At 38.9% G+C, this 14,138-nt stretch overlaps 1 protein-coding gene across 4 annotated transcripts in view; it reads left to right on the forward strand.

Annotated features, from left to right (window-relative positions):
* The window catches only part of zgc:103755 (CAP_GLY domain-containing protein), a 92,009-nt gene that overhangs the window by 22,944 nt on the left and 54,927 nt on the right, over positions 1–14,138 (forward strand). For all 4 annotated transcript variants that reach the window (XM_049464196.1, XM_049464194.1, XM_022673188.2 and 1 more), the window contains exon 7: positions 6,869–7,114. In XM_049464196.1, the coding sequence (XP_049320153.1) occupies positions 6,869–7,114 (246 nt within the window). The remainder of the gene's footprint in view (positions 1–6,868; positions 7,115–14,138) is intronic.

The following is a 14,138-nucleotide window of genomic DNA, read 5'->3' on the forward strand; positions in this document are numbered from 1 at the left end:
TTAGTATGTCTTAAACTGCCTATGCTTAACTAAAAACATAAAATATGCATTACATATAAGATAAAATAAATACAGCAAATGTATGTATCAACAGAACAGTGGGTGTTTTCAAAAGGGAAGCATGTGTACAGGACCTTCAGACACACCCACTCTATTGCATACATCATTATCACATTAGTACATCACCTTCTAACACTCCCACTAACATACCCAACTTTTAGCACACCCCACCGAGAGCACTTAAAAATAATAAGTTTGTTTGATTTTAGCAAATTGAAAACGTCTGGAATATAATCAAGAGGAAGATGGATGATCACAAGCCATCAAACCAAACTGAACTACTTGATTTTTTTGCACCAGGAGTGAGTAGCATAAACTTATCCAAAAGCAGTGTGTAAGACTGGTGGAGGAGAACCCTAAGTAGAAAGTAATTGTTTGACTTGTAGAAGAGTCTTAAGGACCTGTTCATGACATTATTGAGCTATTCTCCAGGGGCTGCTTCTACAGTCCTAATGTGCTTAGACTCTAGCAGAATATAGCAAATCAGATTCTTTTACACAGTTATTTTGTGTCTTTCATATCATACACATATATAGCTCTGGAAAAAAATATATACAAGATCACTTAAAAATTATGAGTTTCTTTGATTTTATTAAATTGAAAACCTTTGGAATATAATCAATAGGAAGCTTGATGATCACAAGCCATCAAACCAAACTGAACTGCTACTCAAAAGCAGTGTGTAAGACTGGTGGAGGAGAACATGCCAAGATGCATAAAAACTGTGATTAAAAAACAGGGTTATTCCACCAAATATTGATTTCTGGACTCTTAAAACTTGTATAATACAAGTACAATTCTTTGCATTATTTAAGATCTGAAAGATTTGCATCTTTTTTGTTATTTCAGCCATTTCTCATTTTCTGCAAATAAATGCTTTAAATGAGAATATTGTTATTTGGAATTTGGGAGAAATGTTGTCTGTAGTTTATAGAATAAAATATTTTTTTTTTATCAGACAGCAATGCTGGTTGTTACCACTTGGGGGCAGTGTGGCAGTGTTCAAGAGCCTCTTACTCCACTCACAACTGAATTAAGCTCCGACTGGCAGTGTGCTGCAGTGCGTTGACCCTGTTTTCAGTGCATCATCAGCTGCAGTATGCGAAGACTCAATCAATAGCTGTGGCCGTTCTCGCCTCATATTAGTCGCAGATAACCTAATGTCACTCTCTAAATAGAGTGGAAGAATTTGCTAGCGTATTCCCTGCGCTCAGCACTCGGGTTAAGTAATCCTATAATATGACGTGGTGTTGGATTTGGGGATGTTATTCTATTACTTTGTGATAATAAATGCCAGTAGCAGTTTCATTTCAAACCCTGTTCACACTGTCGGGGAGTTGGACTTGGGCTCTCGCTGTGTCGGTTCAGTTGGATCTTATCTGCTGGGCATCGCATCCCAACAGCAAACAGCTTCAGCTTGCCAACCAGAAAGCTGTGATGTTTTCACAGGGAGCACGGGGAGTGATGAATGAGTGTGTCTGGGCAAGTATGTGTGTGTGTGTAACTGAGAGAGAGAGAGAGAGAGAGAGAGAAGTTCACAGAGTAATGCACATTTTTCTTGATGTTTTCGCTCGCCAGTCTACTGCGTTTCAGGTCAGCCTGTACCTCTCTGTAGGTCAGTCGCAAAACGCTACGTTTCCCATATCGTTCTGCCGTTAAGCTGATAAGGAGTTTTTTTGGCAGTTCTGGCGATAGTTCAGCACGGTTGAACAGCTGGCCTGGAAGCCGGAGCTGAAGGACACGGTTAGTCAGCATGGCGGCATATTAAGTCAGCACATCTATCTGTCACTCAGTGCTTCAACCATCCATCTTCTGTCCAAACACAGTCCTCAAATTACCAAAAAAATAAAAAAAAGACCTAAAAAAACTAGGGCTGCACGACGTATCGTTTGGTAATGGTTATCGTGATCATGGTCTTTGTGATACTGATACTGCTAAGGATGCTTTATGCACATGAGCTATTATTTCCAAATAGTGCTTTAAAACTATGTACTGAAGTTAGGCCTTTCACAATAATTGCTTTTTTTTATTTGTCATGCATTAAATGAACATGACCTCAATAATATTTGATAATCGTGCTATCGACTGTTGTGTTTATTTGTATGTTTGTCCCATAGACTGTGTATAGCTGGACAGAGCATCGTCTCTCAAAAGTGAAGCCACCACAGGTCGGGCGCCCCCTGCTGTTCGGTTGCAGAAAGCTGTGTAACCTTAGGTTTTTTCTAATATACTGTATTTCTACCTCCTTTATTTAAATGTAACTGCTAGTGTAACCTCTGCTTATATTGTAAATTTTTTTATCCCCACAGAATTCGCTTTTTAAAAACGTTAATCAGCTCTATTCAAAAAAGGTGTGGTTATTGTAAAAAGGTTATGGTTATGGGCGGGACCGATAACAGACCATCAGTTCCGCTCTGCTCCGCTCTGCAGCCTGTGACCGCGAGGCAGCCCTCAGGGGCGGGGTTATTTAAATGAGTAGGCTGTCTCTCCACAGCCTTTCTCCCTCCTCTGGTCTCTACTGCGCAGAATCGGGTGTCAGGATCGCCAACATGGCGGAAGATTTGGCTTCATTTTCATTGAATGAATGGGAACGGCGACACAACGTCCATCTTTTTTTACAGTCTCTGGTTTGTCCACATATAGAACAGTAAACAATAAAAGAAAACAAAAAACATATGGAGTTATTTAATAAACGAAAAAAGAGTTAAACAAACCAAAATATGTTTTATATTAAACATTCTTCAAAGTAGCAGCTCTTGCTTAGATAGAGACAGCTTTGCACATCTTGGCGGGATTTCAGTTAACAGCTGTGCTAAACTCGTCAAGAGTTAATTACTTAAATTTGCCTTTTTAATGTGTTTGAGAGCATCAGTTAAAGGTAAAGTTGTAAAGAGGTAGAGTTACAGGTATACAGTGAATAGCTCTATTTGAGTAATGTTCTAATCCCTATGATGACAAAAACTTCTCAACTAAGTAAAGAAATACTTTAAGAAAAACTTTGAAAGTATTTTTAAATACAGTAACAAAGACCATCAAAACCATTATGATGAAACTGGCTCTCATCAGGCCTTCCCCAGGAAAATAAAAAAAAGCAAGAGTTACTTATCTTTCATCAGAGTTGCCCATCTCAGAAACTGCAAGTTAACTGCATCTCAGAGAAGAGGTCAATTAAATTTTGTATTTTGTTTTTTTTTTTAAACATTTTTAAGTTTGGAGAAAATTAAGAGACCACTTCAGTTTCTGAATCAGTTTGTCTGATTTTGCTATTTATAGGTATATGTTTGAGTAAAATTACATTACATTTGGCAGACGCTTTTGTCCAAAGCAACTTACAAAAGTCAAGTACAAAAATAATAGGAATTAAGATAAACCATTTTAGAAAGGGCTTAAAGGAGGTCGAAGGGAAATAAAGGGATAGAGAAGTGAAGGAGGGGAAGAAGGAAATGAGGTTAGAAGTATGTTAGAGGTGTTAGAGGTGTTAAGAGAGTAAGTGCTCTTTGAAGAGCTCTGTCTTCAGGAGTTTATTAAAGATAGTGAGAGATTCTCCTGATCTGGTAGTAGAAGGTAGTTAGTTAGAGGTGTTAGGAGAGTAAGTGCTATTTGAAGAGCTCTGTCTTCAGGAGTTTATTAAAGATAGTGAGAGATTCTCCTGATCTGGTAGTAGTAGGTAGTTTGTTCCACCATTGGGGAACTCTGTATGAGAACAGTCTGGATTGCTTTGTGTGAGTGTTTTGAACATTGTTGTTTTATTCTATAAACTACAGACAACATTTCTCCCAAATTCCAAATAGAAATATTGTCATTTAGAGCATTTATTTACAGAAAATGAGAAATGGCTGAAATAACAAAAAAGGTGTAGAGGTTTCAGACCTCAAATAATGCAATGAAAACAAGTTCATATTCATAAAGTTTTAAGGGTTCAGAAATCAATATTTGGTGGAATAACCCTGTTTGTTCCATACATACCATTAAGAAATATGGTCAGCTCTTGGAGTGTATAATATGGGCAAATAATAATTTTGATCATCCTTAAAATCATTTAAAAGGAGGCCTATGCAGTGAGGCAAAAGTCAATGGACACAATACTAGGTCCTGTCCTATGAGATTTGGCATGTTAGTGTATATATATTACATTTAAGTTTGTTATTGTTATGTTATTTACGGCTTTATTGCATGTGTTTCAGGGTGTTCATTGTGAAAACTCGTATTGCGATAATAAAAGCAAAAAAAAACAATTTATTGTGTCTCCCTGCTGCTTTTCTGATAAATTGCAGAAAAACATCAAAGTAAATGCTGTTTACTTTATAGCTATGCCCTGTGTGCGCTGTATATGAGTGTGTGCGCTGTATATGAGTGTGTGTACTGTATTTGAGAGTGTGTGTGTGTGTGTGTGTGTGTGTGTGTTTATAGGCAAACATCTCCTTGCAATTTGCAGCTTTGTGCGAAAAGGGACACTGTGAAAGAAGGATCTCCTTAGCAACCGTGTTTTGTAAATGCTCCACCAGGAGCTCCTGCTCTTGATGTATAGAGCAATGTGCAGGAGGACATCACCCTGTGGCTAGGGCTTTTATTTATATCATACCCCTGCAAATTGAATACGCTCCCTTTATCCCGAGCAGTGCATTTGCATTGGGTGTAAGGACGGACAAGAGCATCCTCCTGAAAGAAATAAGTGCGCAAAGCCTCCTTCAACCTCTTCTCTGTGGAGAGGAGGAGCCCTAAATGGCCCTTTTCCCCCGGAAATGGCCGACTCTGGCTGAATGACTGCACACTGCCTCGTGTTTAACGGCTGTTAGGGTTTGGGCTGCAGCAATAGCCAGTCAACTGTAACTCTGTGTGTGTGTCTTTCCTTGCCTCTGCCCGTGGGTTCTCTCCGAGTGTGAGGCTTAATCTCGTCACCCAATTAACATCAAGCTCGACACATTACTGCCGGCCAACTCAGCCGTCTGGCCCCGGCGACGGACCTGTCAGGATGCATTGTGGGATGAGGCGTAGGGAAGAGTGGGGAGTGTCCAGTATTTAGGCAATTACCTCTGCTATCAACCTAATAATGAAGAAGCCAGTTTAATTGAGTTCTGTGCTGCACTGCACTGGGAAGGAATGCCACTTATTACTGGGCCACAGGAGGAGTGTAAGAAACTATAGATATGTATCAAAATATCATGATATTTTGTTTTGCAAAACTGTATCAATTTGCAAAAGCACAGTATGATTTGTGATTATTAGTTAACATGTAAAGATTACTGGTAGACAGTGGTTTATTTATTGTTCTGTTAAAAAAATAAAAGCAATCTCTAGTTGGCATTGTTGTTATTTGGATTTTATAAATACGCTACAAAACTTTTAAAAAACGTTTAAAATTGCTGTCGTCTAAATTGCTGCTACCATGATCGGGAGATTGATGGTTCGAATCCCAGTCATGCAGCTTGCCATCAGCTGCCGTAGCCCCGAGAGAATGCAATTTGCCTTGCTCTCTCTCTCTCTGGGTGGGTAGATGGCACTCTCTCCCCACATCACTCCTATGGTGATGTCGATCAGCACGAGGCATCTGTGAGCTGATGTATTGGAACCAAGTGGCTGCGCTTTCCTCCGAGTGCGCTGTGATGCTACTCTGCAGTTCAAAAAGAGGCGGTGGCTGACTTTACATGTGTCAGAGGAGGCACATGCTAGTCTTGTGTTTTGGCATCACTAGTGATATAGGGGGATATACGGCTGAGCAGCAGCTAAATAAATGGATGGGACAGTTTGTTTAAATGAATAAGGAGAAAATAGAAATAAATGTATGTAAAAAAAAAAAATAAATCTATTGGCACCATGACTAATGCATTTTTATTGCCCTACAGGGGTATTAAGCCCCCAGCATTGAGCTCTGAAGCAGTAAATCTGTGTTCTCTGGAATGATAGTTGGTGCTCCATCCAACATTTTTGGTGGTGATCATCTAAAACCAAGATTTTACAAAATCTCTTTTCACTGAATTCAATCAAATCCTGATTGACAGCAGTGCTCTAAAATCTAGACAAAAAAAAAACAACTTCCATAGATTTATGAAGGAACAAAGAATGAGCATGTGTCCAAATACTTTGTCCATATTAGGGGTGGGCAATATGACCCAAAAATAATTTCACAAATACTTCATAGCATTTTCGCTATAACTATAGTCTTGGCGATATGACAAACACTGAATTTAAAATAAATAAATTCAAGATTGAACTACTGCAACAAAATGAAAATTACATTTTATTATTGCATACATGTTGCACACACATAACTGAGATATTAAAAAATACAAGAATTATATCAGATTTGTAACAGAACTCAATGATCTAGAATGTCATGATACTAATAATGATACAATAATGCAATCCAATTATCTCCATATATCCAGAATTAAAGTAAAATAAATGATACTGGAGAGATATAATCTCTCTCTAGTAGATATTTAATGGGGAATGAGAACAGTGTGAATTTTTCTTTTGCTAAAAACAGCAAAAAAGTAGTACCCTGATGTGATAATTAGGGGTGGGTCATATTGCTCAATATTTCAGGGTATAATATTGTTCACGATATTCAAAAATGTTGGCTGTCTTATTGGTACGATACGATATGGCACACCCCTAGTCCATATAATGTTTGTGAATTTATACATATATTTATTTTTTTTTATAATGCTAGCTATATTGCAAATAAGGGCTCTGAAAATTGTCTGCTGGTTGCCAGCCTACCAGTTTCTTAGATGATTTCTTAGATCATCTCTGTTTGATGTCTATTGAAGCTCCTCAACACCTTTGTTTTATGGTCTTTGTGCAGAACGATAAGGGTCAGTGTCCTGCAGATGTTGTTCCAGAGCCTCTGGACATGCCTCTGGAGATGGCAGACGCTGCAGCTCAGGCCAAGGAGTTGCGGACTCTGTTGCGGGAGGCGCTGCCAAGACCCAGCGCCCCGCTGCCCGTCCTGCCGGGGCGACCTCTGAGCCTCCTCACAGAAAAGGCCCGCTCACAGCTCTCCAGCATGGGCATCTGCCTCGGTGACAAAGTTATCATCGCTGGTCAGAAGGTACTACTCTCTCTGCCCCTTCTGTTATAACTGTAGACATGAACTGTTTGCAGTCTGTTTCTTATAATGTGTCATGAAAATGAACATGAAATGTTCTAACATGTCTGTTTATATATATATATATACGTATATATATATATATATATATATATATATATATATATATATATATATATATATATATATATATATATATATATATATACATATATATATATATATGTATATATGTATATATACATATATATATATATGTATATATATATATATATATATATATATATATATATGGTCTGTTTTATATATATATATATATATACAGTGAGTCCAAGAAGTATTTGATCCCTTGCTGATTTTCTTTGTTTGCCCACTAATAAAGACACTATCCTTCTGCACTTTTAATGGTAGATATATTCTAACATGGAGAGACAGAATATCAAGACAAAAATCCAGAATATAATTTTAAAGAATATTTTTTAATTAATTTGTATTTCAATGAGGAAAATAAGTATTTGATCCCTCTTGCCAAACACACTCAATACTTAGTGGCAAAGCCTTTGTTTGCAAGCACAGCGGTGAGACGTTTGTTGTAGTTAACCACAAGTTTAGCACACACACCAGGGGGAATTTTGGCCCACTCTTCTTTGCAGATCCTCTCTAAATCATGAAGGTTGGTGGGCTGTCGCTTGGCAACTCTGACCTTCAGCTCCCTCCATAGATTTTCGATCGGATTGAGGTCTGGCGACTGGCTGGGCCACTCCATGACCTTAATGTGATTTTTCTTGAGCCAATCCTTTGTTGCCTTTGCTGTATGTTTAGGGTCGTTATCATGTTGGAAGACCCAACCACGGCCCATTTTCAGATCCCTGGCAGAGGGGAGGAGGTTGTCCCTCAGGATTGTGCGGTACATGGCTCCATCCATCTTCCCAGTGATGCGGTGAAGTAGCCCTGTACCCTTGGCAGAGAAACACCCCCAAAACATTATGCTTCCACCTCCATGCTTGACGGTGGGCACAGTGTTCTTGGGGTCATAGGCAGCATTTTTCTTCCTCCACACATGGCGGGTGGAGTTGAGGCCAAAAAGTTCAATTTTGGTCTCGTCTGACCACAAAACCTTCTCCCAATAACTTGGTTCATCTTTCAAATGATCATTGGCATACTTGAGGCGCGCCTCCACATGTGCTCTCTTCAGCAGGGGTACCTTTCGGGCACTGCAGGATGTGAATCCATTGTTGCGCAAAGTGTTGCCAATTGTTTCCTTGCAAACTGTGGTCCCAGCTGCCTTCAGGTCATTTGCTAACTCCTGCCGAGTGGTTGCAGGACGATTTCTGACCGTTCTCAGCATCATTGCCACCCCACGAGGCGAAATCTTCTTTGGAGCACCGGGCCGAGGTCTGTTGATTGTCATGTTATACTCTTTAAACTTTCTGATAATTGCACCAATAGTTGTTACTTTCACATCCAACACCTTACTAATCTTTTTGTAGCCCATTCCAGCTTTGTGAAGGTTAACAATTCTGACTCTGAGGTCCTGTGACAGCTCTTTGGTTTTACCCATGTTGGAGACTTGAAATCTGTGTGATCTGTCTGATTCTGTGGACAGGTGTTTTTCACACAAGTGATTAGTGAGAACAGGTGGCTTCAGGTCAGGTAACAAGTTGATTGGGAGTGTCTAACTGGTCTGTAAAAGCCAGAACTGCTAATGAATACTAAGGGATCAAATACTTATTTCACTCCATGAAATACAAATCAATTAATATATATTCCTTAGATTTAATTTTCTGGATTTTCTTTTTAATATTCTGTCTCTCCATGTAAGAATACATCTACCATTAAAAGTATAGAATGATCATGTCTTTATTAGTGGGCCAACGAAGAAAATCAGCAAGGGATCAAATACTTCTTGGACTCACTGTATATATATATATAAAACAGACCATAGCTTTATGCTGTGAATTTTTTTTTTTGTTTAACATACTTACATTTTCAGATTAACAAACCCATTTTAATATCAGACAAAGAAAACATATACAGTTTATATATATATATATATATATATATATATATATATATATATATATATATATATATATATATATATATATATATATATAGAGATATAGATATTATTATTATTATTATTATTATTATTATTATTTTTTTTTTTTTCTGCAACTGGACATGTTTTGGTCAAAATTTTATATATATAAACATATACAGTGCATATATATATGCATTTATAACACACCAAAACAGCCTAGGGTTCAAAGGGTTAATGATGTACATTTAGCAATAGGGGACATAAAAAAATAAATAAAAAAAAACAGGGCTTAAAGGAGGCCAACAGGGATAGTGGGATATATGAGGAAAGAGGGAGAGAAAGAAATGTGATTAGAAATTTTTTTAGAGATGTTAGGAGAGTAATTCCACATCATTCTTTACTGAACATAATACAATGCCACAAAAGGAGTGGATGAATAGAGATACTTTTGATATTCTGTCCAGACATGATTTCTCCACCTCTCCCGCTGCCAAAATCCCCAAATCCAGTGCATTTGATCAGCTTCAGAACAATACCAATATCATATTTTCTCATTTTCTCAGCCAAAGCAGTACATGGAACGACTGGGTTATGTGTTATTACCACAATCTGCAGTAAAAAAGACTCAAAAGATTGTGAGTACAGATGTTGAAGATGAAGGATGTTGTAATGGGTTGCTTAAAGGTACTCATCCGGCAGTGAAGAAGCAGATGACATTATGATAAAATGAGCCGCAGACATCATACTTGAAATGGAACTGATCTTTAACTCTGAGGAAGGAGAAAGCATGATTCCTCCTTCAGTGAAACTGAACACTTGTCAGCATACTCATGGCAAGACAACATAAATTATGTTAGATACAGTGAGATGAAAAAAGATAAGATGAGATAAGATAAACGTTTGTTAGTCCCACAGCGGTTTTAAAACTGCTTAAAGTATAAAAGTAAAAGTAATGTTAGATGAAAAAAATGCAATTAAGGACAAAAACACATTTTTCTAAAAGCCATGATGACTATAATGTTAAGATAAAATGTTAATGTTACAAAATTTTGGACTCACTAGGCTCCCTGGTGTTTCATCTGCATATATGCTCATTGAAAATGAATGTATTTTATTAGAATGTACAGTACAGGCCAAAAGTTTGGACATACCTTCTCTTTTTTATACCTTTTCTTTATTTTCATGACTATTTACATTGTAGATTCTCACTGAAGGCATCAAAACTATGAATGAACACATGTGGAGTTTTATACTTAACAAAAAAAGCTGAAATAACTGAAAACATGTTTTATATACTAGTTTCTTCAAAAAGGCCACTCTTTCCTCTGATTGCTGCTTTGCACACTCTTGGCATCATTCTCTCAATGAGTTTCAAGAGGTGGCCACCTGAAATGGTTTTCCAACAGTCTTGAAGGAATGAGTTCCCAGAGGTGTTTATTAGCACTTGTTGGCCCTTTGCCTTCTTCACTCTGAGCTCCAGCTCACCCCAAACCATCTGGATTGGGTTCAGGTCCGGTGACTGTGGAGGACAGCTCATTTTTTGTTAAGTACATAAAACTCCACATGTTTTCAGTCATAGTTTTGATGCTTCAGTGAGAATCTACAATGTAAATAGTCATGAAAATAAATAAAAAACGCATTGAATGAGAAGGTGTATCCAAACTTTTGGCCTGTACTGTATTAAAAAAACTTATTTGGACTGGAGTTTGTCTGGAGTTCTCTTGAGTCTCTGCACGGATCATCATCATCATACTAGGCTTTGCAGAAAATGAGAAATGGCTGAAATAACAAAAAAAGATGCAGAGCTTTCAGACCTCAAACAAAGCAAAGAAAACATGTTTTAAATGTTCAGAAATCAGTATTTGGTGGAATAACACTAGTGGTTTTTAATCACAGTTTTTATGCATCTTGGCGTGTTCTCCTCCACCAGTCTTACACACTGCTTTTGGATACTTTTATGCCTTTACTCCTGGTGCAAAAATTCAAGCAGTTCAGCTTTGTTTGATGGCTTGTGATCATCCATCTTCCTCTTATTTTTTCCAGAGCTGTATATTCTCTGCATACATCAAGTGCATACACACTAATGAAGATAAATAAATACATAAAAAGATTGCATTATTTGTATCTGGTCTAGCAGTGGCCTGTATTGACTTGCTAGCTAGGACAGTTTCCGTTCTCTAAACTTTTGTTGAGAGAACAATAAAGGCTCCATTGACCCTTTCATTAAGGATGGTGAGTTCATCCATTGCCTGCAGTATAAGAGACTGTTATTGGCCTCTCACTGGGCGCCCTTCCCGCTTCTGCTCTTCCATCTCTCAGTGTGATGTCGGCCAAAGTTCTACTCCAAGTGCGTTCCAGTGTCCAATAACGTTGTGTTAGTGGTAGTTTGGAAGGAAGTGTCTGGCTGGCTGACTGGCTTCACTTTTCTCACTGTGTTGGAAGCTGTGTCCTGCAGCGCGTTCACCTGGACAGAAATTACTCTGACATCTCAAACCAGCTGTTGACTTCAGTGTGTTACAAAAAAGTGCTCATCCATCATTCGCAGAATAACAGAAAGAAAACTAGTGCAGTAGTGCTGGCATTGTTGATTTGGCTCCCAACAAACACAATCACAAATAGCCGTAGAAAGTATATAGCTAAATGACTTGAAATGACTTTTGCTGCTGAGAGTGCAGGCCAATTACATTGCTGGTCCATTATTTCACAGTCAGAGTAGGAGGTGCTCTGGAAGTATGGGGTGCTGTGGTCTCTAAGTGAGCCAGTCAGTTCTTCAGCACCATCAGTATCAGAGCTGTGGTTCAGTGTTGATATTTGGCAGGGCTGCACCTTATCTTCGCTCCTGTTTGGGATATTTATTCCCAGGGTGAAGTTATAGCCAAGGGCAGGAGATCTTCTGGTGAGTGGATGGGATTTTGTAGAGCATAGCTTCCCACAGGCTTCTTCATGCGGAGTGTAAGGCTTACCGTAAAATCTGATGCCATGAATAAAGTTATAGTTAAAGAATAAAGTTATATTAAATAGCACCTTAAATAGCAAGAAACCAAAGATACTTTACAATCCAAACTATGCGATTCTTTAGACTTTAGACTTTTTTTTTCCTATAGAAATGAATGGGGGGCCCAAAGTTCTAACTCGCACACCAGCGGCTCTGCGCACGGAACCCCTTCTCTCCCCTGCTCTTCCAGTACTGTGAGTGTATGGAGGAGCTGCTGTATGGAGCAGCTATCAGTCAAAAGTTTGGACACCCCGGCACCCCAGCCAGGGCTTAGCAACCACTTATCAACACCTTAGCAACCACCTTAGCAACCACCTGGAAAACGTTAGCAACTGCCTAGCAACCACTTAGCAACCATGTGGAATAGTTAGCAAATGCCTAGAAACCAGTTAACAACACCTTAGCAACCACCTGGAAAACGTTAGCAACTCACTTAGCAACCATGTGGAATATGTTAGCAACTGCCTAGCAACCGCTTAGCAACACCTTAGCAACCACCTGGAAAACGTTAGCAACTGCCTAGCAACTGCTTAGCAACCACTTTAGAAATGATCACAACTGCCTAGCAACCACTTAGCAACCATGTGGAATATGTTAGCAACTGCCTAGCAACCTCTTAGCAACCATTTTAGAAAAGATAGCAACTGCCTAGCAACCAGTTAGCTACACTTTAGCCACCACCTGGAAAACGTTAGCAATTGCTTAGCAACTGCCTAGCAACCGCTTAGCAACACCTTAGCAACCACCTGGAAAACGTTAGCAACTGCCTAGCAACCACTTAGCAACACCTTAGCAACCACCTGGAAAATGTTAGCAACTGCCTAGCAACCACTTAGAACACCACCTGGAATACATTAGCAATTTCCTAGCAACCACTTAGCAACCACTTTAGAAATGAAAGCAACTGCCTAGCAACTACTTAGCCACCACTTAGCAACCACTAGGAAAATGTTAGCAACTGCCTAGCAACCACTTAGCAACCACTTTAGAAATTATAGCATCTGCTTAGCAACACCTTAGCAACCACTAGGAAAACGTTAGCAACTGCCTAGCAACCACTTTAGAAATTATGGCAGCTGCCTAGCAACCACTTAACAACATCTTAGCAACCACCTGGAAAACATTAGAAACTGCCTAGCAACAGCTTAGCAACCACTTTAGAAATGAAAGCAACTGCCTAGCAACTACTTAGCCACCACTTAGCAACCACTAGGAAAATGTTAGCAACTGCCTAGCAACCACTTAGCAACCACTTTAGAAATGATAGCAACTGCCTAGCAACTGCTTAGCAACACCTTAGCAACCACTAGGAAAATGTTAGCAACTGCCTAGCAACCACTTAACAACATCTTAGCAACCACCTGGAAAATGTTAGCAACTGCCTAGCAACCATTTAGCGACCATGTGGAATATATGTTAGCAACTGCCTAGCAGCCGCTTAGCAACCACTTTAGAAATGATAGCAACTGCCTAGCAACCAGTTAGCTACACTTTAGCCACCACTTGGAAAACATTAGCAACTGCTTAGCAACCACCTAGCAACCACTTAGCAACCATGTGGAATACGTTAGCAACTGCCTAGCATCCGCTTAGCAACACCTTAACAACCACCTGGAAAACGTTAGCAACTGCCTAGCAAACGCTTAGCAACCACTTTAGAAATGATCACAACTGCCTAGCAACCACTTAGCAACCATTTTAACTTTTCAACGTTATTAGCGTACTTTTCCAAGCCAACTTAAAGTTCGTTCACGAACTTTGCCTTTTCTAGTTTGTTTTGTTATTTTACCACCCTTTGGCTAGTTTCCTTATTACTTTTGATCCATGTGAGGTCACTGGACTTCACTGTACCACTTCAGGTTATTTAAGATTTTAATTAAAAAAAAAAAAAGGAAAATGGGGTGTTTTAAAACTTTTGACTGCTGGGGTACTCCTGAAACTTAATTGTGGCCCAAAACAAATTTAAGATATTTTTTTTTCTTTCCTTC

Source organism: Astyanax mexicanus, chromosome 14, assembly GCF_023375975.1.
Source record: "Astyanax mexicanus isolate ESR-SI-001 chromosome 14, AstMex3_surface, whole genome shotgun sequence".
Classification (NCBI taxonomy): Eukaryota; Metazoa; Chordata; class Actinopteri; order Characiformes; family Acestrorhamphidae; genus Astyanax; species Astyanax mexicanus.